This window comes from Mycteria americana, chromosome 1, assembly GCF_035582795.1.
Source record: "Mycteria americana isolate JAX WOST 10 ecotype Jacksonville Zoo and Gardens chromosome 1, USCA_MyAme_1.0, whole genome shotgun sequence".
Lineage (NCBI taxonomy): Eukaryota > Metazoa > Chordata > Aves > Ciconiiformes > Ciconiidae > Mycteria > Mycteria americana.
The window spans coordinates 97746573-97774505 of record NC_134365.1 but is presented as its reverse complement, the minus strand read 5'-3'; the positions used below and the strand labels follow the sequence as shown (position 1 = coordinate 97774505).

Sequence of the window (27933 nt, the reverse complement as noted above, 5' to 3'; positions counted from 1 at the left end):
TCAATTGAAAACTGGGTTTTGGATGCCACTCAACACTGAACTGTTGGGCCACTTTCTGTGCAGAAGAGTTAGGGAACATACAAAAAAGAAAACGCTTGTGATTCCTAGGATGACAATGCCTGAAATCAGTGCGCTGGTGACTGAGTTCAGCTGGAAAGGAGGTCCGTTTAGTTGAGCTGCAAGGAGAACAAAAATGCACAGGTAAGATATGGTTAGAATCTCTCAGCAGTGCCAAACACTTCTGTCTTTTCATTACAACACCGTATATACAGAATAATTACCATGAAAGGACTAAAACTGTACTTCAGAATGAGCACCTGTCTAGCAGTAAGGATACTTCTAAGGCATAATCCCTCATATGCTAGTGACCAGCCTTGACCTGTGCAATTTAAGGCAAGACTACTACTGTCCAATAACTAGCAAGGCAGAGGTATAAGGATTTGTGGCCTAACCAAGTTAATGAAAGGATTTCCTCCCTGATATCATTATCCACATCTCAATTTGAAGGGTATATAGATCCTTAGCAGGCATATCTGGCACCAGATATCTGAGCTACTCAAAGTTTGTCTGTATGCCTTCACAGAAGGCTTCATAACATGTTTATCAATTCTCAGAGAGAGGAGGTAACATATGTATTTACTATTTAGCGTAGCTCAACAGGCTGTTCATGGACCAGTCCCTGGACACTGGAACACATACATCCAGCCTGTACCATCTTTTCCAGCAGGAGGGGAAAAAAAACATTTCAGTAGTAGGTGCTACCCAAAGCACCAATGTGTGTTTGCCTAAGACCTGTGTTTGCCATTACCAGTGCTGGAGAGTGAGGTGAAATGGCAACACTGCTTCTACGCAGGAAACCAGACTGCTCCTGCCAGAAGCAGCCACCTTCCCTCAACATCATCAATCCCTCCCTCCTCACCAAGGCTGAAAAAAGTCAGCTCTGTTGATCAGGTTTCCCTCCCCTTCTCAACACTGTGCTGCCTTCTGACCTCACTTGTCTTCTCTCCACTACAGTAGTAATCCCACCTTGCTCTACCTCTATGCTCTCCACTGGGACTGCAACAGGCACAGGAATGCTGTTGCTCTGGGATGGAAAGAGAGGGCTGCTGCTTTCATTGGATGGAAAGGAAAGGCAGCAGCCATTAACACAGCAAGCTGTGTGCAGCAAATGGACAATCTGCTTTTTATTGTTATTATTTTAGTGATGCCCATGGGTAGGAACACACTAGGGAGCAATTCATTACAGGGAGAACTTTGTTTCCATGCCAGGAAAGAAAGATAGCTGCTTTTATGTGGTCTAAGCTGAGAAAAGAAGGGAACAAATAGCATCAGAGTTCAGATGACAGGATAGGCTGCTTGTGCCACTCGGCCCTGATATGAACAAGTAAGAGGCAGAAGGGCCCAATGGACCACCTGATTACCTTGACCATCCTTTCTTAGTCATTAGCTACTCCTTGTTACCAGCAGAGAACAGTAACAGACAGGCTGAAACAAGTCCTCCAAGCGCCCAAAGGAGAAGCACCCTAAAACTTAGACACCTGATCTCCTCTGCAGCCTATTTCCTTCACTGCCCTAGCAGAGCACAAGTTCTATCCAAGCTTCTCCATAGGCTCTTTGTGTGGTTAAATGCCAGGAGAACAGGAGCTGAAGCAGAGCTCTTCCAACTTTGAGCTGTGAACTGAGCTGGACTGCACCATAACCATTTTGCTGGTCTACTCCTGCATGGCACGAGCAAATTTTACTGCTTAAGTCTGATTTTGCATCTGGGAGTTGCAATGTTCCCTCACCCTCATATGTCATAGCAGCAGATTCTCATTTCAATTCCGTCATAGGAATTAGAAGTTGCTATGCTGGTGGGGCTGGGTACACAAATTAAACTGAGCACTCCAGATTAACCAATTGCTTTCTTTACAGCATGTCAGTATTGACTCATTTAAATGACAAAAAAAAAAAAAAAAAAAACCCAAAAAGGAAAAACATTCCAGCTCAGTGCATAGAGCTCAATCAAAATGGTTCATCTCCTCAGTTCTGTTTCAATCATAAACCCTCTTTTATGCTTCTTGGAACTCTGATTAACTTACCAAGCTGTGAATTGTTGGTTGGCATCTCATCTGTATAGAACAAAAATGGGATGCATTATATTTTACAAATACCTCTGCCTACCACCTCCCCTCCTTGCAACACAAAAGCCAATAGTCCTAGCTTTATTTTCAAAACACATCAGCTATACTTGCAACATTGACTAGTAGCTTTTAACATCTCTGGTAGAATAAGGACAACAACATTAATTACATGACATTGCTTCATTTTTAATGTGAGCACACCAATATGAAGTTACTTAGTATTCTGTGGCAAAAAAAACCCAAACCCACACACCTTAATACAGGAACCTCTTAACTGAATATGTGGCCAGTTCTATTCTGTCCCTCAATAAAAATATAACCATAAGCATGGTATTATACACAAGTTCCTTCACTGTTAATCATATTACAAGAAGATCTATACAGGAAAAAAATTAACCTGAGTTTTTCAAGGAAAAATACAAGTGACCATAAATGATTACAAAAATGCCCTTTCCTCATGCTCACTTCTCTCTTGACAGTTACACCGTGGCATTATATTCAGGGAAACATTTGTATTTTGTCTTCAGTTTTTACTTACTTACAATTGCCCATCTCAGAACTACATTTCTTGTCACTGTTTTTGCTTTTTTGTGCAACTTGTAAGCACAGCTCACGTATACATTTGTTTTGAGCAGCTGTCTTCTAAGTTTAAGTGAGACATCCATCAAAAGCTACACAATGTCACCTTCACAAGTAGGTACCTGCTTTGTTTCTATACACAGAGACCAAAACATTTTCTTCTGTGTATGTCTCCTGTAATGATTTATTTTAGATTAACAAACAAGAATAAAGTTTCTCTGAAAAGAACAAAATGTTAACATGTTAAAAAACATGTTAAACCACAACAAGTTCCTATCAAGGTAACTGCATAAACAGCTCTGTTACCAGAACAACTGGTGACTAGAGTAATGGGGAGACCTGGCTAGCTCAAGGTGCCTCTGCAGACATCATGTGCACAGCACCAGCCCTGGGACAGATGCAGCACCAACCTAAATGACCGAAGTGAGGGGTTGCACATCCATGCAACTGCAGACCTCATACTGGGGTATGTATTATGGTGAGTCAGGTACAGCAGGTTTGATGGGCTCTGTACAAATGTATCTGTACTAAAGCTGGACCAGACTTGGCCTTGAAAATAGTATAAGCACCTCCATGCAGCATCGCACGAGAGTAAGCCAGCACTGCACCCTGGCACTCCTCATCCAAAACCAGATAGTTCTGTTCAAGTTCTCATTACTTTCTCCCTTTTCTTTCCTTGACTATAGTATTCATGAACCTCACATTTTTAATGCACTTATTTTCACAATGGGAAAGGACAGGGGGAGGAAATACTAATTCCCTCTTTCTGCTCCAGAAGGAAAAGTGAAGTGCAAGTTAGATTAAGTGACTTGCCCAATGCCACTCACGAAATTCATGGCCGAGTTCAGAACTTCCCATCCAACCATCCTGCTGTCAGCTGGAGTGGGATGCTCCAAAAGTATACTATGGAGATGTAGAAATATGTCTAATCTAAAAAGCTTTAGCCACATATCTCAAGTAGAAGACACCTAAAAAAATATTATTTTCCTTTTCCAGCCTTATTCATGTTTTCATTTTAAAAAACCCTCAATAGTTGTCAAGAAATTATAAAATCATTTATCCTTTCTTTGGGGTCATTAAACACCTATAGACAGATCTTTGTTTGCTTGAAGTTATGCAGTATTTAAAGATAATTGATGAGTATCTTTTTTTTTTTTTAAATTGTAAAAATAGCATTCACAGCATTTGGATCATAAGATATAATACCTAATAGGGGTTGCTCATATAACAAGCTTTATCTAGTTTCCATTCCTTGCCTAAGGCAGCATTTCTCTAGCATACATGTTTGTCTGAGCAAATCTGTCATTCGTTTCCCTTAAGTACGCATGCGTGCAACTTTGAAGTTAGTTCTTTTCACTTTTTGTTGGCTAATCAGGTCGCAGCAATTCAATGGGGACTATGTATAATCCAGAACAAATATACTCATTTTCATTGCAGAAATATTCCTTATAACAGAGGGTATTTGTTCTAAAAATGGTCTCTTGCTAGATGGTTCCCTATTCTGGAGGGTCAGTTGTTCTCTTTGTATATGTGGGCACAACCACTTTGCACATAAAGAAGGATTTTATTCTCAAGTATTTCAGTTATTTTTCCTAGATAGGATTCAGTTCTGCTCTCAGCTTCCTAAATCTAAGACTGCTGAAATCAGTTGCTTAACTGCAACTACTTGTAAATATCTGTAAACAGAATTTCTTAAACATTTTTCAAATATTTTATTTTTATTATTTTGTCAACAGCAGTCACATAAATTCTTTTCAGAGACTGCAGGTTGGTTTTAGAGATGGGGTTTTTGGGGGGTTTTTTGGTCATTTTTTGTTTGGGTTTTTTTTTTGGTTTTTTTTTTTTTTTTTTTTTAAAAACCTTGGCAATAAAAATGGAAATCACGGAATTTCACCCTGGATTTAAAGGAGTAGATTTTGGCCTACTCTGTTTAGAATTTACAGTGTGTTTGTCCTATTTCTTTCTTATAGCTGAAGGCTAAGCATAGCATGTATTAATTTTATGCAACACTTAGACAAAAACCCACGGGTGAAGCTGGAAGAAATGGTGAACAGAAAGTAACAGTGAATATTCATTAGCTGTCCAAATTGAATTGCAACACTGAATACAGTACCTTGAATTCCATTATCTTCAGTGAAATCTGACAAAAAAAAGAAGTCAACCCACTGATTTTGGGCTTTTATAATGGCCTTATATGCATAACAGTATCCCACAGTGATTTCGCTGGGGTAGGGAGGAAGCATGTGAGAGCCAGAAATATTAGCTCAAAATTTCTACCAAAGACTCCAACAATAGGGAAAAAAAATACCCAGCAAACTCATGGAGAATTCACCCTTTCTCTAAGTCACTGAAAATTTATATTAAACTGCAAAACATTTCCTCAGGTTTCTGAAATTCCTGCAGTCCATAGAAAAAGTTTGCTCATTCCTACCACTCCTCGTAATGATGGGGCCAGCAGAGATTACAGCATTTCCAGAAGTGCTCTGGGGGCTCCAAGTTGTTCTCCCACCAGCATCTCTTCTTTCTCTGTTACTGCAAATCTGAGCGGTTAATCAAAACAATCACAGTTTCAGAGTGGAATGGAATTATTGCCCTTCTGTGCTTCCTGCTTTAATGTAAACTCTTTTATAAGCGATATCACAAATTTGATTTTATTTCTTAGTATGCATTAAATTACTTTGCAAAAAAACCCAGCTGCAATATTCCCTAGAAGTGTAAAAGCCTGGCTTCCCATTGTATTTTGCCTCACTTCATTTACAGAACTACATTGTTGTTGTGTACAAGATTCATCTTATAGTATATTAAATTTTCAGTAGTTAATTTCCCAAAGCTTTGTTTACAGACAGTTTTCCACAACAAATGTGTTTTGCTTGACTAGGGATAGACAACATGCTACAATCCCCATTCCAGCAAGCTTCTCAAGTTAAAGTTCACACATTTTCAATGGAGTTCTAAACAGCAATGACCCACATGAAAACAATCCCCAGCACTCTGTCATCTGGAATCCACCTTTAATATCTCTAACTTATCATCTACCTTAATCTTGGGTACTCAAGTATGCTTCAATCAAGAGCATTTCTTTAATTTCAATTTCTTGTGAAAGAACTTCAAAAACCTCAGAACATAAGTTCAATAGAAACAATGAATTATTTAAAAGTGTAACATAAAAGTATAAAATAACGTACAAAATGTCAGAAGTATACTGAACTTATAGCATTTTAAAATCCGAAATGGTAAGTCATTCAATAGGAAACAATACTGCATTCTGAAGGCACCAACACAGAATATTCTGCGTTTATATGTTGATTTAAATGTTTCAATTTCCAAAATATATTTGTTGTTCCTGACACTCCTAAAATTAAATAATTTTTTAATTGACACAACTTCATGAACTTCAACATAACAGCAGTTTCCAAACTATAAGGGAGGTGGCAATAAACTATAAGGGATGTAGTAATTTTTTTTTTTTCCACTATCAGAAACTATTTTAAATTTTCCTTGCCAGTATAAGGGCGCTTACTTTAGCTTTAAGTTTTCCATAAATTCTATTCTAAGATCTTTCTATTCATCTACTGTGATTGTAGATACCTTGTTTCTTAGATGCTATACTAAGAATATCAGCTCTGAAGCTGTCTCAAAGTTGTTACTTTTAAAAATTAAGGACCAAAAGGCAAAGAGGTCATTTCTCATGTGTTCAGCAACCTGTGTTTTGCAGGTCTAGTATTATTCTATCTGCAGATAACAATATTCGTTGCCCTATTCTTCATCTGTTGTTTTACATTCCTTCAGACACAAAAAACATTCTTAATTCAGACTCTACAAGTCACGTTCATTCTGTGCCATCCAAACTTCCATAGCATTTGTATGCAGAATAACTCCAGTGTGCCTATTTTATATCCAGATAACTACCAGCAACTTCCATCCACTGAAACTTACTGGCACAAGAAAGGGACAGTCATCTGCTCTGCACAGCTTTGTCACACAGTGAAGGAAGACAGTAGACATCTTCTGGTTCTTGTGCTTCACAAAGCGAAACACCTCAAAGGAAAACCGGCCCATTTGGCTCTTGCCATTTTCAATTATAGTTGTCTGCGGGTCCTTGTCACAGCTAGTTTTTGTAGAGAAGATTAAAACTAGGATGAGCAGCTGTATGATTAGCATTTTTGAAGCTCTTAGCTGAGAATAAGATAACTTAAGCAGCAAGTTCAGTGCTTTAGCTCCTTAGAAAAGAGCACAGTGCCCTGATGTCCAACATGGGCAGCCACAATCTGCCTGTTAGGCTGCACAGTCCTGTGCTGAAATGCATTCCTACAAAAACATTATGTTTTGTTTTGCAACGTCACAGCTATAACCAAGGTACCATTTAATTCCAGTGCCCAAAGAAACTTGAGACCTGAAGCAAACAGTAATCAGGTATGCTAACTGGTATAGACAGGTAACTCCAAATGAAGACAGTATCTCTGCAGCAACCGTCACTGATAAGATTTAATCTGAGATACTGTCAAGATGTTTTTCAAAGCTCCAATTCAAATAAATTTTATTACTGGGAGTAGAAGCAGGCGCATCTATTTATCTTTAATCATTTGCTTAACTGATTTCCTTAACTGGAGTCTATGATGTTTTATATCACTGTCATTCACCACAAGGGTACCTTTGGTAAAATAAAGGCCAGTTTAGCCATTCAGTTTGGGTGTTTATGGTTTCTCTAGTAGAGCCATTTTAGATATATGCTTCTCTACCTTCATAATTCTTATGACTTTGCACTTGCTTCTATGTTTATGTTCACAAACAAGATAAGTCTTGACATGTTATCTGTAAGCCCAGCCCTTGGTCCTCCCTGATAATATTGCTTAGACTTTCCAGGCAGTTTAGAGCACCACTATTGGAGAGATTTATAACTGTTTTCTAAAGGAAGGACCCACAAAACACTGGGTTTCCACAGGACCTACCTGAAAAAAAGATCATATCGAAGATCATCACTAGGATTACCAGATGGCGTGGTGTAACAGTAGTCCATCAAAACATTCCACCTGCACAGGGAGCAAAATGATAGGTGAGGGGAAGTGGCTACGTAAGAGTAGAGGTGGAGAGTGAGTGAGATAAGATTAAAAGACAGTACAGGCAAGCGTACAAACTGATAATGCAGGCTGTTACATTGAAGCTGAGTTACTGTATTTAACAGATCACGTACAAGTCATCCCGCGTTCCCAATATATCACTTGTTTCTTTCACGACTTACAAAACTAAACAGCACAGCATAACAGCAGAATTGTATAAAGCAAATTATTTGGCTTCATGCTAGTCAACCACCATACCAACACATGTTGTATACCTCCTCTCAGAAGTCATGGCCACATAGGACTAGAAATCAAAGCCGACTCACTTTTAAAAGCTGTGCTGTTACAAAAAAATCTAATAGAGAGTGGAGGCTAACAGCGGACTATCGAGGCCTGAACAAAGTCACACTGCCGCTGAGTGTTGCCATACCAGACATGCTAGAATTCCAATACGAACTGGAGTCAAAGGCCGCCAAATGGTATGCAACAATTGATATTGCCGATGCGTTTTTCTTGATCCCTCTGGCAGCAGAGTGCAGGCCACAGTTTGCTTTCACGTGGACGGGTATCCAGTACACCTGGAATTGACTGCTCCAGGGATGGAAACACAGGCCTACCATTTGCCATGGACTGATCCAGACTGCACTGGAACAGGGTGAAGCTCCCAAACACCTGCAGTATATTGATGACATCATTGTGTGGGGCAACACAGCGGAGGAAGTGTTTGAGAAGGGGAGAAGAATAATCCAGATTCTCTTGAAAGCTGGTCTTGCTATGAAAAAAAGTAAGGTCAACAGACCTGCACAGGAGATCCAGTTTTTGGAAATGAAATGACAAGATGGACATTGTCTGATCCCAATGGATGTGATCAACAAAATAACAGCTATGTCCCCATCAGCTAACAAAGAAGAAACACAAGCTTTCTTAGGTATCACGGGGTTTTAGAGAATGCATATTCCAGGTTATAGTCTGATCATAAGCCCTCTCTATCAAGTGACCCAGAAGAAGAATGACTTTGAATGGGGGCCTGAGCAACAACAAGCCTTTAAACAAATTAAACGGGAGATAGTTTGTGCAGTAGCACTCGGGCCAGCCTGGACAGGAAAAGATGTGAAAAAAGTGCTTTACGCCTCAGCCAGGGATAACGGCCCCAGCTGGAGCCTCTGGCAGAAAGCACCTAGAGAGACTCAAGGTCAACCTCTAGGGTTTTGGAGCCAGGGATGTAGAGGATCTGAAGCCCATTACGCTCCAACTGGAAAAGAAATATTAGCAGCATATGAAGGAATTCGAGCTGCTTCAGGAGTAGTTGGTACTGAAGCACAGCTCCTTTTGGCACCTCGATTGCCTGTGCTTGGCTGGATGTTCAAAGGGAGGGTCCCCCTCTATGCATCATGCAACTGATGCAACATGGAGTAAGTGGATCGCACTGATAATGCAACAGGCTCGAAGGAGAAACCCCATCCGCCCAGGAGTCTTGGAAGTGATCGTGGACTGGCCAGAGGGCCAAAACTTCAGAGTGTCGCCAGAGGAGGTGACATGTGCTGAAGAGGCCCCTCTGTATAATAAATTACCAGAAAATGAAAAGCAATAGGCCCTGTTTACAGAGGGATCCAGTCATATTGCAGGAAAACATCAAAGGTGGAAAGCTGCTGTGTGGAGTCCTACATGACAAGTCGCAGAAACTGCTGAAGGAGAAGGTCAATCGAGTCAGTCTGCAGAAGCGAAGGCCATCCAGCTGGCTTTACATATTGCTGAATGAGAAAAACAGCCAGTACTTTATCTCTATACTGACTCATGGATGGTGGCAAATGCCCTGTGAGGGTGGTTGCAGCAACAGAAGTAGAGCAACTAGCAGTGCAGAGGCAAACCCATCTGGGCCACCGCATTATGGCAGATATTGCTGCCCAAGCAGAGAATCTGGTTGTAAAAGTACATCACGTAGGTGCTCACGTACCGATGAGCTGGGCCACTGAAGAACATCAAAACAACCAGCAGGTGGACCAGGCTGCTAGAATTGAAGTGGCTCAGGTGGATCTGGACTGGCAACATAAGGGTGAGCTATTTATAGCTCAGTGGGCCCATGACACAGCAGGACATTTAGGAAGGAATGCCACATACAAATGGGCTCGTGATCGAGGGGTGGACTTGGCTATTGATGCCATTGCACAGGTTATCCATGAATCAAATGTGCACCATAATCAAACAAACTAAGCGGCTAAAGCCTGTTTGGTATAGAGGACGATGGCTAAAATACCAATAGGGAGAGGCCTGGCAAACTGATTACAATCACACTACCACTCTGTGCAACTACTGGTGGAAGCAACTACTGGATGGTTGGAAACATACCGTGTGACCCATGCCACTGCCTGGAACGCTATCTTGGGCCTTGAAAAGCAAGTGTTATGGCAACACGGCACCCCTGAAAGAACTGAATCAGGCAATGGGACTTATTTCCGAAACAACCTCATAAACACACGGGCCAAGGAGCATGGCATTGACTGGTTGTATCACACCCCCTATCATGCACCAACCTCCAGGAAAATTGAATGATACAATGGACTGTTAAAAACTACACTGAGAGCAATGGGTGCTGGGACATTCAAGCATTGGGATACACATTTAGCAGAAGCCACTTGGCTAGTTAACTCTAGAGGATCTGCCAGTCAACCTGGCCCTGCCCAATCAAAACCCCTGTACACTGTGGGAGGAGATAAGATTTCTGTAGTACATATAAGGAACTTGTTGGGAAAAACAGTCTGGATTATTCCTTCCTCAGGAAAGGTTAAATGTATTCGTGGGATTGGTTTTGCTCAAGGGCCTGGGTGCACTTGGTGGGTAATGCAGAAGGATGGGGGAGTCCAACATGTACCTCAAGGTGATTTAATCCTGGGTGAAAATAGTTCATGATTGGAGTTGCATGTTATGGAAATTACTATAGCAGGAACCCCTTGTTGCTAGCCAGGCTAGGAGCAAGGGGAGGAGTTCATTGCAATGTTAAACCCTATAACCTGGCCCAAAGGGACCAGGGCTGGAGACTGCAATGGAAATACCTTTAAATCGTTGTAACCCATTATTTGAGTTGCATGCTATAGGAATTACTATAGCAGGAACCACCTGAACCAATGGAGGATAAAACTTACAAGAGCAAACCTGAGCTGGCTTTGGTGCCCAGTGACTCCACACAACACACCACCTCTCCTGTCCTGAGTGACCACCATAACAGAGGGAGCCCAAAGTCATGGACTAAATGAACTCAGTGGACATTCTGTGGACATTTATGGACATTTTACAGCTATTTCACAGGGGTGGTCCATATCAGGGTGGTGGAATGATATCTGTGTATAATATCAAAAGATGGGAAGGGTGGTGGTGGGTAATGATAACATATTGGATAGTGTGAGACCTGAAGATGACGTAAGTGGTATGGAATAAAGGGTGGCAAATGTGCTGGTTTTGGCTGGGATAGAGTTAATTTTCTTCATAGTAGCTGGTATGGGGCTATGTTTTGGATTCGTGCTGGAAACAGTGTTGATAATACAGGGATGTTTTAGTTATTGCTGAGCAGTGCTTACACAGAGTCAAGGCCTTTTCCGCTCCTCATACCACCCCGCCAGCAAATAGGCTGGGGGTGCACAAAAAGTTGGGAGGAGACACAGCTGACCCCAACTGGCCAAAGGGCTATTCCATACCATAAGACAATGTGTTCAGCAATAAAACTAGGGGGAAGGTTGGCAGGGAGGCCACTGCTCAGGGACTGGCTGGGCAGTGGTCGGTTGGTGGTAAGCAATTGTTTTCATTGTATCACTTGCCTTGATTTTATTTCTCTTTGTTATTTTCCTTTTCATTACAACTTATTATTATTATTTTATTTCAATTATTAAACTGTTCTTATCTCAACACACAAGTTTTCTCATTTTTACCCTTTCCAATTCTCTTCCCCCCATCCCACTGCAGGGCAAGAGGGAAGTGAGCGAGCGGCTGTGTGGTGCTTATTTGCCAGCTGGGGTTAAACCACAACAAAAGCCCTGGAGTTTCTCACTTGATCTTACAAAGGCCCTTTCTTAAATAACAGCAATATGGGATTTAAAGTATAATTCAGGAAAACTTTCATAATGAGGACAGTAGCAAGATATGCATTCACTATCAAGGACCTGATACCCTCCAGCTGAGGGCAGCGATTATCAGACACCAACCATTATTTTAACATACAAAAGGTTATGAGGAAAGACAGTTGCTTCTAAATCAGAAAAATTTGCAACACCAAGAGCTGAACAGCAAGCAAGACAAGAAATAACATCCTTTATGGTACCTGCCATCAAGGTTGGTTGCTCTTACAGCTGCATATATTTTGGTTTTCAGAGGTAAACCTGTACTTGGAATAAGGAGCTGCTGGCTGTAGGTTGAATCCTGAAAAACAAACATTGCCTCAGTGTACCAGAAATCCCACTGTAACAACCCATCTGCATCCACAGACTGAACTCCCATCTAATTTTTCTGACCTTTCTATGTAGGACAGTCATTTACTTTGTCCTCTGTATGGGAAGAAGCAAAAAGCAGTGCCAGAGCATTTGCCTACAAGTTTGTCTGTAAAGATCAATAACACTTGACTGGCCTTATCCTATGGAACTATTTTGGGGAATCTATTTATGATTTTATGAAGTGGTTGGATCAATGATTAAAGAAAAGGTACCATTCATTGACACCTCAGTAAGTCTTCCAGCACCTACAGGCAAATGTAGCAGCTACTGTGGTTTTCTAAAGGAGGGGCTTAACTGGATTGTCAGTGTACCCTTTCCCAGGAAAGGTTGTTAAGTTTATTTAATTTAGTGGCGATAGCAGTGCCACCAGGTTTTATATATCTTAAGCTGTAGTCTGGGAGAACAGACACATTCTGTTATGCAAAATGTAGTTTCTATGGAAGTAGGCTTGTTGAAGACTACAAGTAACAAATATTTTCATTTAAATTCTAATATTTAAAAAAAGCTGTTTCAAGAAATCTGTATACAACATACAAGTTGGGAATACCCCATATACTACTACATAGATATAGCTGTTTTATTGGTTTCTTGTTCAAAGGCTGAACCATTAATGTCACTTTAGCAAGAATGCCATGATACAGATCTGAGTGACAGACATTAATTCAGCATATCAAAATGCACTTACTGCTAACATCACCTATGTCAAACAGGTTGCTAATCCAGAAAGCACAGGGACTCACAGCATGCTGAGACCTCTTGTGAGAGGTTGAAACACTCAATTCATAAGAAAAACTTTGTTAAACAGAATTTTGACCAGCTTCAGTGTGGCAGGTAAGACCAAGAGCAGCAGCTGACAGCAACAAGAACTATTAAGCGCATAAATCAAGTATTTTTTCAAAGGGAACAATGCCAAAATTCACAGCACGCCCAATATTCAACCTCTGCAGCATCAGAGGCCTTGGGACGTACACGTGCACACACAGACCAGCTCTGCAACACGCACAGAGCAAGTCCCTGAAGATCCATTCAAGTGAGAACAGGTAAGGTTGCCTTCTTTAAAATTAGTTATACATTTCTCTAATACATAGCCCTGTCACATTTTGCAAACTGATTAAAAAGTCTACAGCAAGTCCCTCACTATTACATTCCATAGTTGTTCTTTTTTTCTTAAAGAGTAGTTTTTATTTATTTAGACAGACATTTACAGGAATGCCTAAAAGCACATAGCCACTTAGGCTCTGTGAAAGCCCATTAAACGTTTTGCTGTTAAACCCTGAGTGTATCATAATGGCTCCTCTTGTCTTTCCTAACGATAACACACACTAACACCATAAAGTAAATGTAAACATCACCTTGCAAGGGAAGATGGAGGTGAGCTGAGAAGATGAAGAGTCAATGTTAGGAACTAACACTACAGCTAAAGTTTGAAAATATGGCTGCTCACAGTCAAGAGCCACATCTGAACACAACCCCTCACCAATACCAAGGGTGGACAGGAGCTTCGAGGTCCCTCCCAAAACCTCCCTTCTAACAGGGACCAAGTGAGCCCACAGGATCAGAGTTCACAAGAGCATGGGTGTCCCCAGAGGCACGCCCAACCAGGCAGACTGCAGGCAATGCACAAGCTGTCTGTGCACATAGCCAGCCCTAGCATGTGAACCAGAAGGGCATATCCATCACTTGAATCTGACAGCCTTAACAGTATTATTCATGCTAGTGCTACTCGCTGGAGTAATACAACTGAAATCAGAAGGCTAAGACACCACTGTTCATGGTCAACTTGTAACCTCACTGGGGTAGGGAGGATGAAAGCCCAGCTTGGCGTGTGGTATTTGAGGAAAAAATGTGCTCAGTACAAGCATCAATAGCATTTATACCTCACTGTGTGCAGAACTGGGCCCTGAAAGGCAGCAAACATGTAGTGGTCAACGCTTGCCCCAAGTGAGAACTTTGGCTACCCTCACCCTGCCCCATCTTTTTGGTCACAGGTTTATTTAAAAATGAGAGAAGTATAATCTTCATTTTAACAGATTATAGGTTGTTATTTGGAGCTCTGCTCTGTCAAACAAACATGATTTTTTTTAAGCATGCCTTTGGAAAATGTCCTGTTACAATATTTATAGCTCATTATGTTCAAAGCATAAAGCATTGACTTTTAAATCAGTTGCATGAATTATAATTCAGCATCATGATGGCATGAATAATAATGCAAAAAAAAATCGGATTCATAATTTACAAAAATGTTGCCTGATAGATTGAAAAATTGATATTTAAATCAGGTATTTAAAATGTATGAATAAAAATTTTAATCAACACAAAAATATCATTTCAGAGATTAATGTTGTTAAGCAGAAGTCCGTGAATTTTTCACATTTTACAGTCACCATCCGTATTTACATAGTAAAAGCTTATACAATAATGCATATTCAAGTTAAATTATCTAAAACATATGGAAGAAGTGTGAGTTACAAGCTGTTAAAATTAACCCTTAAAATCTTGAAAGTCTACACAATGAGACAACAAGTACAGTGGGCTATAGATTTGGAACAAACCCCAGATCCCTCACTACAATTACAGATGATCAAAACACTCTGATGATGCTTGAACATAAAAATACCCCAGCAAAAGTGCTACAGTTTATTGCTAAGGGAACAGGTCTGGAATATTTTTACAGAATTCTACAGAGTACTCTCTGTATCAGTACAATGTACCTATACACATATACACACACACATATATATATATATAGAAATATGCACACACGCACATATACATAACAAATGCAAACACAAGTATGCACTCTGGAGTATGATTATTATTATTATTACCACAACTGATTATTCACATGGCACTACAACCTGAAAGCCAGAGTTGTAAATTAAGGAACTGTATAAATACAGGGCAAAAAGACTGTGTGTGTCCTCCAAGACCAGCCATATAAATACAAGACAACAGGTATATGCAAACAAAAAGGACAAGGGAAATCAGAGATGACAGAAGCCCAGATGAAGGGCCTGGTTCTTCATGGGAGGAGTGGGAAGGGACTAGCAAATAATGAAGAGGAGTCTATACTTTGCTCTGCTAATCCAGTTCAGATCCACATAGTGGGGGGATGGATTTCGTCCAGGTCACACTACTGTGTTTTATACTCACATTGTAAAGCAACAAATTCAAAGTGCTGATAAATGTACCATTGTTCTCTCTTACAGAAATAGCAGCTGACGACCTGCAACAGAACCAGAAACCAAAAAACATCATGAAGAAAGAGATCTTATTTTTGTGTTTACTTACTTCAGTGGTTTTTATCATTAAAAAAAACTCAATGAGTCATGTCACAAGGAGTTAATTTATGCATTTGGGTTATAAACTTCAGAAATAGGAATTTATAGTGGAAACACTGACAGAACCTTAACTATGCAGAAAGTAATGGATACTGTTGAAAACATGAATCAGAAAAATAATTAGCAGAGAGGCAAAGTGACAAAAAGAAACCCACTTTTCATGATGTACAAGGTTTACTCATTGAAATATTTTCTCTGGCACTCTATATTTAGATGCTTACAAACTATTTCATGAAGAATTTCAATTTTTGTGCTGCTACCATTTTGTCATCAGAACATCTGAATTTTAAGGCAGAACATCTGAATTTTAAGGGAAGTTTTACATTATCTAAGGCTCTCTTCATAAACTATGTTATCTCATACAATGATGCTACAGAATTTTCTTTTCCTTTGTATCACCTCTTCTTTCAGTCCTTTTTCCTTTCCCTTTACTCTTGCACAGCTAAAAAGTGCTATGTTGACAATACTGCTATGGCATGCATATATTTAGGTGTGTATGCATATATACACATACATAAGGGCTTACATAAACACGGGAATGAAACACGTAGAAAGGAAAAGCACACTTACGAAGCAAGCTGGGTATTGTTAACCAAGTACTCCAGTGGATAGCTACAGCTAAATTTGTACAGAAGCCCAGGCAAATAGCTGATAATTGTTGGTGGGTCTGGCGTATCAATATAGCCTGAAACATTACCTATCTGTACCACTGAGGTATTTCCATAAGCATTGATACCTCGAGCTGAGGATACCTATTGAGGGAGACAGAAAACAACTATTATCAGAAAGTTACCTGTGGAACAAAAGATACCTAAGGACACTGATGCTTTAGCCCATAATTTACCCAGACATACCTTCAGGAAATCCTTCAAAAATTAATTTAGTTTAACAACATGTTCCCTGTGTTCTTTTTTTCACCTCCCCGAAATCATGCATATACAGTGTACAAGTGATATCTCTGTTCTTAAAACACAGACTAGAGCAACATTTGAAAAAAACTGATGAATCCTGGAAGCAGGTTTTTTGGTGGGTACTTGTTTTCTGAGCATTCCCAGTGAAGTCACATGACTTACTGGGAAAAGCTAAAAGAATTTTTCTATTACAGTTAAAAAATATTAGCTTAAAATGAGCTTCCATATGCAATAAAGTCAATACACAAGCAATTTCATTCACAGAAACACTCTGTCACTCTTGAGCTTTGTTTTTGACACATCAAAACCAATGTACTTCACATAAGCAGATACAAGCCAAATAGCTGAACTTTGAGTCTGTGGTTTTGTCTACATTATGCATCTCTAAATCTAAATCATAAACTATGTGCAAAGAAACACTGTCAGAAATGCAAGAGTTGAAAAGTAATACAACCTTAATGCCAATGCAACCTTAATTCAGCCCCTGGACACGTGCTATCCTGTGTTGCTCAGGCTCACAGAGTGTGCAGAGCCAGCAATAACATGCAGCTCTCCAGAAAACTGAAGAACACCCTTTCCTGCTGGTAGCAGCCCAGCCCCACTCCATCTGTAGCTACTGATCTGAATAAGGGGGTGGTTTGAAAACAGCAGCTAAGTGTCACAAATTACTTTCTCAGTAGGCACATACACAATAACTCCAATTAAGATGGCACTGGACTTACACTGTAGCATTTCTTTTGTATAACTGTATTAGCAAAACAGATGCTTTCAACAGCTCTAGAACACATAGTTTCCTAAAGAGACATTTCATTATGGAAGAATCATCCTGAGGTGCGCATGAGTTGTAACACTAAGTAGAACAGGATACACAGCAGGTATTTTGATTTCTTTGGCTACAGAAAAACCAGCTAGAAGACAGATGCAGCCATACACTTTGCCAATAGTATAATTAATCATTTGCTAAATGGCAGGAAAATTATTAAAAGCAAATTTCCTAGGATCTATTCTTTGCCTAAAAAACACAGGCTAGAGCACTAAGATAGTATAGCCAACTACAGCTCTGTCTAGCTTCCTCACCACCCCACCCCCACAAAACCAAAAAGTTGTGTCTGCCATATTACAGACAGACCTGGGTTTTACCCGAGTTCTGCCTGAACTGTTGTCTTTCCTTTACTTTTATTGAAAATAGGTTTGAAGGTCTTTCCTGTGAAGCACAGCCAAGAAATGCATGGGATTGTACTACTCCAGTGTGGGGAGCACGATAAGAAATGCTCCCTGCTCCTTCATTCTCTTTGTTTGTGGCACAGCATGCATAAACTCAGAGGATGAGGGGAATTTTTGGTTATATTTTTAGCAGCTTTGTCTTTGCATCCTGTACAGCCTTGTGGGGGGCTTCGTTGGGAGCTGCAATTATTTGGACTTACCAGACTGGGGTTTTGGGTTTTTTTTTGTTGTTGTTGTTTTGTTTTGTTTTTTTTTAAACATCAAGCTCTTACAATTATAACCAAGTAGCAAGTTCAGGTAGTTTACAATGTGACCAACTCCACTGGAACAGGAAAAGGTTGCTTCCTGGCAAATTCTTCTACTGTAAGTCATGGAGGTGCTACAGCTTTTCAGGGAAAATGGGAAAAGAGAATCTTGAACTTGCTGAACTGTTTTTTGTTAAAATTTGAAAAGAAAAGTCAGTGTGAGGCAAATAGGTCACAGAGCACATCAAACATTTCAGCCCAGTTTTGCAAAATTATTAGCAACAGAATTCAGGGGGTTTGTTATAAAAACGGGCAGGTATCATCAAGCGCAACTATCAGTTCCAGATAGAATATAAGCCTTAAAAATGATACATTTTTGCACTTGTTTTTGTAAGGTATTCATAGATACTTTGATAAAAGTCATCACTGCTTGTACAGTGTGATATACACACAAACTGTACAACTCTCCTCTCCCTTGGTTTAGAAGGTTTGAGACCTGACTTGCCCCTGCCCCCAGAGTGAGATAGTTTCATTGAAGAAAATGAAATTATACTGGTACAAAACAGACTTCAAAGTCAGCTCCTGGATCAGATTCTGGTTCCAAAATCTCACCCTCAGCTAAGGATTAGATTTAGTCATTAGCTGCACAAAGATGTGCATTATCCATACATGAAACAGCAACATAAAATGTAGACACTGAAGTCACACCACCAGCCAAAACACCATACCTCATAGTGGCTGTGCACTAAGAGATCAGAGCTGAGCATACAAATCTGAATTTCAGTCCCACATCTTGACTTTTTTTCCATAAATTGAGTACATAGGTTAGATAGCCTTTTGTGTGTGTGTGTCAAACATTCAAAATTTGCTTGAAAACTTCAGTTTGTTGCCAGGCAGTTCCGTATTGAGCCGAGATCTTCCAAGGAGGTGCAAGACCTCAAGGCACTGCTAGCAGAGGTGTTTACTGTGTGTTGTGTCCCCTGACCAGACTATCTCCCCTGAGACATTCAGTCACTGCCTTATCGCAGAACATATAAGATCAGTCAATCAGTCAGCAAGCCCCTCTCATATGAGAGCGCAGAAGTAGATGAGAGTTATAGTCTGGGTATCTATCTAATCCACTCTTAAAAATATTTTACTTTCATTTTCCAAGTGGGTATTTGAAAAGTTTCACCAAAATTTAAGGCATGTTCAGCAAGAGTTTTAAAAATGGCTTGGAAAAATCTCATTTTTCCACTGAAAAAAATAATAAAATGAAAAATATACTTTCTAATCAGAGGATGAATGTGTCCCACCACATTTTCTCATTAGTAGTCATGATTATAAATTACCAACTTTCTCTGGTTTTCTTTGATGTATGCAATATATTGCTAGCTAGGGCAAGACAATGTAAACATTATCTGTAAAAGATACAATGCTGTCAAGGCCATTCACTTGATCCTATGCATAAACAGCCATGCTACAATTTCACTTTGACCTTCTCTTACCACTAAAGTGTTTCCACAGGATTCCAAAGTACTCAGATTGATGATGAAAATGACCACTGCTGGAAAGGTGTTGTTATTGATGAAACCCCTGCAGTGGGCATCCCCATGTTTCCCGTTCAGTGCCAGATCTGTCTCAGAATAACCAGAGAAAAGAACTGTGCAAAAATTTATCTTCATAGTAATTGTCTGTACTCCACAGAAAACATTGATATCTCGTTCAGCTGCAAGAAAAATACAGGGAAAGACATTGTAAGAAGATGTATTTCAACTAATCTCCATATAATTATTGTAGCAGTTAGTCTAGTGTTGTAACTTCTGATCAAATGAATTTTTAGACCCTAGCCACAGCAAAATATTGGAATATAAAGGTCAAAATTGCATTATTTTTAAGAACAGATTTGACTCTACAACTTCACTAAAGAGAAAACCAGAATTAATATGGTAACGTAGTATACCACACAACAAAACCATTATTAAAAAATTCCCCACCAAATCATTCAGTAGCACATTCATAAACTGAAGCGCTTCAACGGAGTGGAAAACAGCAAGTGGTTAAATATTTGGAGTCTGATTAAACAGCCCGCTTCTGGAACAGAAATTTCCAGCAATTTTCAGAAACTCAGGAGGCCGAGCTCTGCCTTCCAGCGCACTCTGGCACGGAAGTCAGGTGAGTTTGTCTGAGGTTGTCTGGAGTCCACTTTGTATGAAACCGCAGTCTCAGGCTGTGCAGACTTTGAAGTACAATCAACAGCATACCAGAGCAATTTATTATGACATCTTTAAAGTTGCGGGGGGGGTTAAGAACCATCAACTTTAGCTTTAATGAAAAATCAGTTGGCTCTTGAAAGACACAGATTGCAAGACTACAAAGCATCTTGCAACCTTTCATTCTGTACATTATGACAACACAAAAGACCAAGGAAACACCAATAGTTACAACTGATCAATTCTTGAACAACAGCAAAAAATCTTCTTGGATTAATTTGACCTTTTATTTGAAAGTTCTGAAGATTTTTATGTACTTGAATGGAAAAGCATCGGGTTAGGATATAGGCACAAGCAACAGTTTGTTTTGCTTTAGAGCTATAATGTAGCTTTTCTATAAGCTCTTCTCTGTCTGTAGATTATTGGGGGGACTATTTTGGTTATTCCCCCTAGTGCTTTACAAAAAGACATAGTGCATCACGTTAAACACAGACATTACTCCTTTATATAACAACTCATTTATTACATCTGCTTAAAGATTAAGTGCTATTAAAAATTACAGAACAACTTCAGTCAATACTATACCATTAAGCCTGCTGAAATGAATTGTTTCACTGCATTGTCACAACAGAGAGGAAATGAAATCTCCACTACAATGAACTAGCTCTTCCCCCATGGTACAGGAGCACAAGCAGTTTAATTTAGACAGCCTTAATGGTGGCTTTAAAGCCAAAACAATCAAGTACAGGAAATAACAGGCTAAATTCAGTCCTGAGCTAATGTGGTGATAAATGTTACTCACTGGGTGTAAATTTGGGCAGAAAGGTATTGGAGGCAAGACAGGAGTTGAAGTGATTTGGCATGAAATTCTCCTGGTCTGTACATGCACATAATTCCACTAACATAACGTACAAAGATCAAGAAGAAGCATGCCTTGGTATTCACTACATGAGGACTGTTATGATCCATTTAATGGGTATCCTAAGGTAGAGGGAACAGTACAAAAATGCAAATGGCAAAGTGTGCCTTTACACTTATTTGGACGAATGCGCAAACAGTCAGACTGTAACAAATTGCAGGATGTAATATAAAGTAGCTCAGTTAATTTTATAACTCACTTCAAGCCTTTTAAAAAGCAGGATATTACTTTACCTGTTAAGGTACCATTACCACTTGCAAAATTCTCATTTGACACTAAGGGAAATGAGACCATGCAGTACAAAAACAACCTTTGTGTTATACAGGAGGATAAACGACCTTTCCAGACTGAACCTTTTCTGCCCACTACTTTACAAGGAAGTATTGTTGCCAAATTAGTCCATTCTGGAATTAAAACAACATTATTTGTTCAGAAATTAATCTGAAACCAGGTGCAAACAGATCTAATGCTCCTTTAGATGCTAAACATCTAGCTAATTTCTTGTGAATTCAGGAAGGTAAATATTATTCCTATATATGTATAAGTTTAAACAAAAATTAATTGCATTTCTACAGTAAAAGCTTCTGGTTTTCTGAATAAGAGAGGAGCAACGGTTTGAAGGTTAGACCACCCAGCTGATGGGGCCTATAAATATTATGACCTCTTTGTCACAGAGTGTCCATACAGGCAAAGCACTTGGCCTCTGACTCAAATCACACAAACTACCTATAGTCAACAGTACTCACAGGGGTGTTGCACGCAAAACAGAATAAAGCTCAAGAGGTACATAGATATTACAGTAACAGAGACTATCTTGAATCAAGGATGGGCCCATGGCAACATGAGCCAAATGCTGACAGCTCCACCGCCCATTTCTGCTCTGGTACCCTTCCACACATTGCCAAGGCTCGCCCCAGAGCAGACAGTGAAAAACCTACAGAGGACAAGAGTTTGCCACAGAACACTGTTGACAAAAGTCATTCCACCAGAAGAGGCACACAAAGACATTTATAGTTCAAAACCAGCTCCTCTGCATGAGCTTCCTCTTTGATCAAATCACTGCTTCGAGAGTGAATTAAAATGCATAGTGTACGTGAAAAAAGCTGCAATATTTTCTTAGCTTCTACTAAGTTGTCAGTATGTACTTACAGCAAGAGCCCCCTGAAGCAAAACTGTGCTTTTGCCATCTGAAGACAGACAGACTGCTACGGCTCCATCCCCCAAAAGCCTTCTAAAAGCTATGCTTTACTGCAATGCAGAACTAAAGCTTTTTTCTCCAGGCAGCTCTGAAGGACGGCAGGATCTGACCTTATTACATAGTCTCTAGAACACATCTTGCTTTTGGTATAAAACGTCACAGAATTTTCAATCTACCAAATACAGGGTTTTTTTCTTCATCCCTGCTGACTATTGCATACCTATACTCAAACAAACCTACAAACTGCAGAAACAAAAGTCCTGCCTAATTATCTGTCATCCCATTTATGCAGCACCATCCCCATGCAAGAATCACCCAAGCAATGAATGATAAAAGCACAAACAAATGAAAAATGGATGAGCTCCAAGGTTCCTTTAGGAAGGCTTAATTTCTCATCTTTGCTGAAGACAACTTCTGTTCTTCACAGCATTTAAAGAAAAAGAGCAGACAACTTCAAAACCCAATGGCTTCTCTGGTATCTGCACACCACAGACCTCAGCAAGGAAGTCCATTCTCACCCCATGTTTGGAATTTCAGCTGACAACAATGAAGACTTCTTGTGTGGAACAAATGAGGAAAAGGAAGAAAGTCCTATCCATGAACAGGCTCTGTGAGCAGCATCTCAGCCTGGAGGATGCTTGTTTTGCAACTTTCTCTCTTTTGACCTCTCTCTCACCACTCCCCTTACATTTGAATTCTGGAGGCAGTCAGGCCAGCAGCCTCAAAGCCACAGCCTGAGCTGAGCGCTGGGGAAGCAAGCGTAGCGAGGGCAAGCCCCTTCTCCCTGCAGAGGCTCTCACACCCATCTTCTGGGGTTCTTGAACCCAGAAAACAGAGCTCCAGCAGCCTCACTCAGCTCCACTAGTCTCAGCCCATTACATAGCAGTCCCTTCTGCATACTGACAATAATACCCATCAAATTTTGGGACAAAAAGATTTTCTGTTTTTTACCTCTATCTCAAATGCACAACTAACAAGCAGAATGATTTTTCCTTCCTAGCTCTCAAAATCAGCACTAAGACTGTTGATTAAATTCCAACCTTTGAATCTTTTCTGCCTGAGATCACAAACAGGAAAGAGCAGGACTCGACTCTCAGCTCTCAGCTCCTATGGGCAGTGTGGGGTGATTAGCATTTACTTAAAAAAAAAAAAAAAATCTGTTTACTTGTAACCTAAACAGATTTTCTCCCAAGTCCCTGAGATTTGGCAGATATGGAATCTGATATGACCCTTTTTGATGAGGCAGAACTGCAAGTGGCCCCTAAATACCCACAATAAGAGCTGTATTCAATTCACGGGTATCACATTGCAAATATAAAACCTTGGCACAGGGCTGGTGCAAAAAATGACCGGAGAAATATTTAAAAAGCACAGAAAGAGGAATCTAAACTTCCCTCTAGCTGTTACAATCCTCTCAAGAAGCCTCAAACAGAAAAGCAATTACATGAAAAACTACAAAAGATAGATCTGAGGCAAGTGGGCACAATTCACCCACACTTTTGAAGCAAGCCTGTAAAACTTTTACCTAAGAAAGGAAATATAGAAGTAGTTTGTGAAATACTCAGTTAAACAGTGATTTTTGTCAGGGACGGAGACAACATATTTGATCTGCTTTGCACATCTTATTTCTCTACTCTTCATATTCACATCAATTAAGTGAACAAGGATCAAACCCACTGTTGGTTTTTATGTCAACAAAGCACTTAGCAGTGTGGTGGTAACACAGGAGACAATAAACAGACCTTAGGCTTTCTGCTGACTTAAGTTTAATAAAAGAGCTGATCCTTCCTGGAAAAAATCAAAACTATTATTATTCAGAAAGCAACTGAATTACGCTGAAAGGTATTACAGCATAATACTATACTGAGAGTTCATCACTATACTGTTCAATTCAATTGCTACCTCAGAAACACAAGATGTGAGCGAGCCAGTGTTCACAGCCTTTTTTATTATTATTATTCTGTCCAAGAAACAACTGAGGCAGGAAGGATAAGCAATGTAACAGAGACTAAAAACATTCTTTAGCTGAGTAAACCCTGATACACATGTCACTAAGACTGAAATTTCATTTCTATTTCTCATTCTATTAACAGCTCTGGACACCTGATGTCCCCAAAATGACTTAATTCCTATTTTCTCACAGGCATGAGTGTACATCACACATAGATACCTCCCATTGCTTCACCTGTCCCTAACCAAGTGCTTAATGTTTAAGTGAGGCACTGAATTTTGCCATCAATCTCATTTTGCTCAAAAATAGATATATATTTATTTATTTAACTAAAAGGACATAATTATATTCTCTTATCCAGATAAAACACGAAAGAAAATGCAGTTAGAAGGTTCAGACTCTTAAATCTATAGAGAACATTTCCAACTACATGACCTCTGGTGAATTTCTTGGACAGGATAGAGCTCTGGCAAAAGCAGGTCAAACCCCACTGACGTGAGGGGAGTTGTATTCATTACTACTAGGCTGAATCTGACCCATTGTGCAATTAAGCAGAAAGTAAAGTGCAACATTAGAGGAGTTTCATTGTCACCGAGATAGTTAACACTCACTTAATGTGGAGTCCTACCCCCAGGCTTCAGACAGATTTAAAGCTCTGTATTTAAAAATAAGCACTGCTTTGAACCAAGACAATAAAGAAGCCATTAGAAAAAAGTCTATTAAACACTTACCAGGAAACCTGCTATGGAGGTTAGCATCACAGTTGTATCCATTGAACTGAGCAGTCACTGAAAGCACTTTAATCGTCAGCAGGAGCAGTAACCATACCTGTTCCATTGCAAAACCTAGCAAAACATTAGGTGGTTATTACACACATCTGTTCATTGTGTTAAAGATGCTTACTGCAGACATTTAACCACTCGGGAGGTGATGGTCTCCAACAAAGGAACTGGGGATAAAACTCACAAGCTTATGGGAAAGAGGCCACAGGCAGCAAGGCCCATTTCGCTACTTCTGAGTAACATGTAATTTCTATTAACTTCTACAGCTTTTAATCATAACTTGTGGCAAAAAAAGGTACTCAAGGATGATATACAAGAAAAGGAGAAAAATCCCTAAAATATATTGATAGATTAGGATTGCTTAAATAATTAAACCCCAACAGCTCTTTTGACATTTCAGTGTAAAAATTCTCTGAGAAAGACATCTTAGAACAATAGTTTTATTTTAGCCAAGTCCTTGAAAACCATACAGATAAATGGCTTGCTGAGCAATTCTCAGGCTCAAGGTCCTAGAATAAAAATCATTTCATATCTATTTGCCAAAAATCTGTTCTTTGAAGCATGCATGCAATTGCATTGAGCTTATGTACAGAGTTGGCACAGACACTTGCATCTACTTGAATTGTATCTGGCAACCAGACCAGGAGATCAGAACACATGAATTTCTAGTGTCTTGAGTAATTATTCCTCTTGGGAGGAAAACTCCAAGGTGTAATACCTGTGGTATTTAGCACAACCAAAAAAAATATCTGATTCATGCTTTTATCAGAAATATCCCAAAATATGGAGATTATTGTCCATGATTCCAAGTGCTACTGATTGTTTTTGTATTTATTTATTAGATTTTGTAATCCTAGAAAATATCTCTGCTGATGTGGACCTCAAATGCGGCAATGCTGTCCATTTGCCTAGACAGGAATTGGGCAATTCTAAGATTTAGGAGGTTTGCTTTCTCTAAGACTATAGATACAGAGATGCTGATCACCACCTTTCCCCAAGTGGATATCAAAGAACACATGTAAACTCCATAGAAGCAGCACACCTACATGCAGCCATATCTGGCATGCATTGCTGACAGGAGCTGGCAACAGCACACGGAAACAACATTTGAGACAAACCCTCACTCTTACCTGGATCTTTCATGGCTACACAGCAGTCTGAGCTAAAGTCTGCTCAAATTAATAGAAAAGCTTCCACTAGTTTTCAAACCAGGCTCACAGAGTACACAAACCTGGGATTTGAAGCCTTGTGTTGAAAGACAGACCTGTAGAGGACACTCCCAAGTGCTCCTTGTCAGCAAACAAACCAACTACAACAAAGCGCTGAGCCAAACTCTACTAAAAAGTCAAAGGGATGTCCAAATGTGCGGCCATTCGCTCCTGTGTAATTCTGCTTGGAAGTACATGGAATAAAAATGGAGAATTGGAAACACCAGATTCCAGCGAAGCATGCATGTTTTGTAAATCAGGTATAACTTTTGCTATCATATCCAAAAGCAGTTTTGCTAGCAAGGTCTGCACAACTTCCTCAAAGTGTGACCTATAGCAACAATGCAACCTTCTTTTAGTTTCAGGTGGATACAAAACTCTAAATGAAAGCACTCTGTGACCCTCTACTCTTTTTCCATTAGATTCCTGTGGAGGTTGACAGCACTTGCAGCTAATGCTGATACAGAATTGTGAAAACATAAAAAAATAAAATTCCTAACTGGGTTGCCATGAAACCTCTGTATTTTCATGATCTCCTCACCCTCTCCATCACTCTCAGACAGAGAAGTAAGGTGGTGTTTTGTTTTGTTTGTTTACTATGAAAATTCATACTTTATTTTGAAAGAAACATTTTTTTCTTTGGAAAATTGGCATTTCTCCAGAGTACTGGAGCCTTACCTCTGCTTGTACAACAGTTACATCGATAAAGTGGCTATTACTGTTCTGTTGTATATGATGGTTTCTGATGTCCATTACAATGGTATAAATCAAGGGCAATTTACCAAGATCTAAATCTGACTTCAATTTTCTAATTGTCACAGTATTTTTTGCTACCAAAAAAACCTGTTTGAAAAGAATTTAATGAAAGATTACACTGACAAAGCTGTAGCTATTATTTTAGATGAAAAGCAGAACTTACAATAAATTCTAAAATTTTAATTATTAAACTTAACTTCTGTTGGTGTGTTTCAGAGGAAGGAGAGATTATTGCTAAGGAACAAAGCTGAATTAAGACATTAAGTATTTATAATATTAGTTCTCTAGCTGTATTCAGAACAAGTCAGATTTTAAACACAACCAGCTATGTCTTACTTGCTTTCTGGCTATTGACTCATCTGCATATGGATCAACACGTAGATCCACATCACCAGTTGAGCTGATGACTGCTGATTTTAGTTAAATAACTTAGGAACACATGCATTATTTTTCATTTCTCAAGAGAATTGCAGGGCTAGAAAGCACCCTGAGAGGCCAACCTCACCTATCTGCCCACCCCAGCAAGAATCAACACAGCCATTCCTGCTTTTCCAGCCTGTTCTTAAAGGCCTCTGTCAATTTATTTCTCAGCAGAAATTTCTAAAACTTCAGACCCCTAAATGTATAAGGCATCCTAACCAAAAGATTTGTACCATACTGATACTGCTGCACATTTCATCCAATTAAAGAAGAAAGCATAAAAGTTTAATCAAAATAGTAACAGGAACATCATAATCTTATTACCTGTACATGAATATGAAATGAAAATTCCATGTACAAAAAAAGGAAGGTAATATGCAAGTGTCAGGAATAGGGCGATTTATAATCTAGAAGAAAAAAGGCAAATATCTTCCACATGAATTTGGTGTCATGTGGAAGATATTTGCCTTTTGTCTTCAACTTAGTATGCGATTCTTTAAGCCTTTTTCAAGGAATACAGGCCTTGGTGCTTTCCATAAAAAGTGCTTC

At 39.5% G+C, this 27933-nt stretch overlaps 1 protein-coding gene across 1 annotated transcript; it reads right to left on the bottom strand.

Annotated features, from left to right (window-relative positions):
- Positions 1 to 25055, bottom strand: ZPLD1 (zona pellucida like domain containing 1). The gene is made up of 10 exons (XM_075491816.1): positions 24950 to 25055; positions 19446 to 19666; positions 16149 to 16330; positions 15391 to 15463; positions 12069 to 12166; positions 7652 to 7732; positions 6639 to 6810; positions 5134 to 5242; positions 2082 to 2111; positions 1 to 176 (listed from the first exon to the last, which is right to left on the bottom strand). The coding sequence occupies exons 1-10, from the start codon at positions 25053 to 25055 to the stop codon at positions 1 to 3; spliced, it is 1248 nt and encodes a 415-aa protein (XP_075347931.1).
- Between the last annotated feature and the right edge of the window lie 2878 nt (positions 25056 to 27933).

Excerpts from the sequence above, each read along its gene's own strand:
- ZPLD1 (XM_075491816.1), bottom strand. The coding sequence starts at position 25,055 with ATGGAACAGGTATGGTTACTGCTCCTGCTGACGATTAAAGTGCTTTCA. Across the intron at positions 6,811-7,651 it reads CGATATGATCTTTTTTTCAG|CTGTGACAAGGACCCGCAGA; the intron begins GTAGGTCCTGTG and ends TACAAAAACTAG. Across the intron at positions 5,243-6,638 it reads ACTGTCCCTTTCTTGTGCCA|ATTTGCAGTAACAGAGAAAG; the intron begins GTAAGTTTCAGT and ends TTAACCGCTCAG.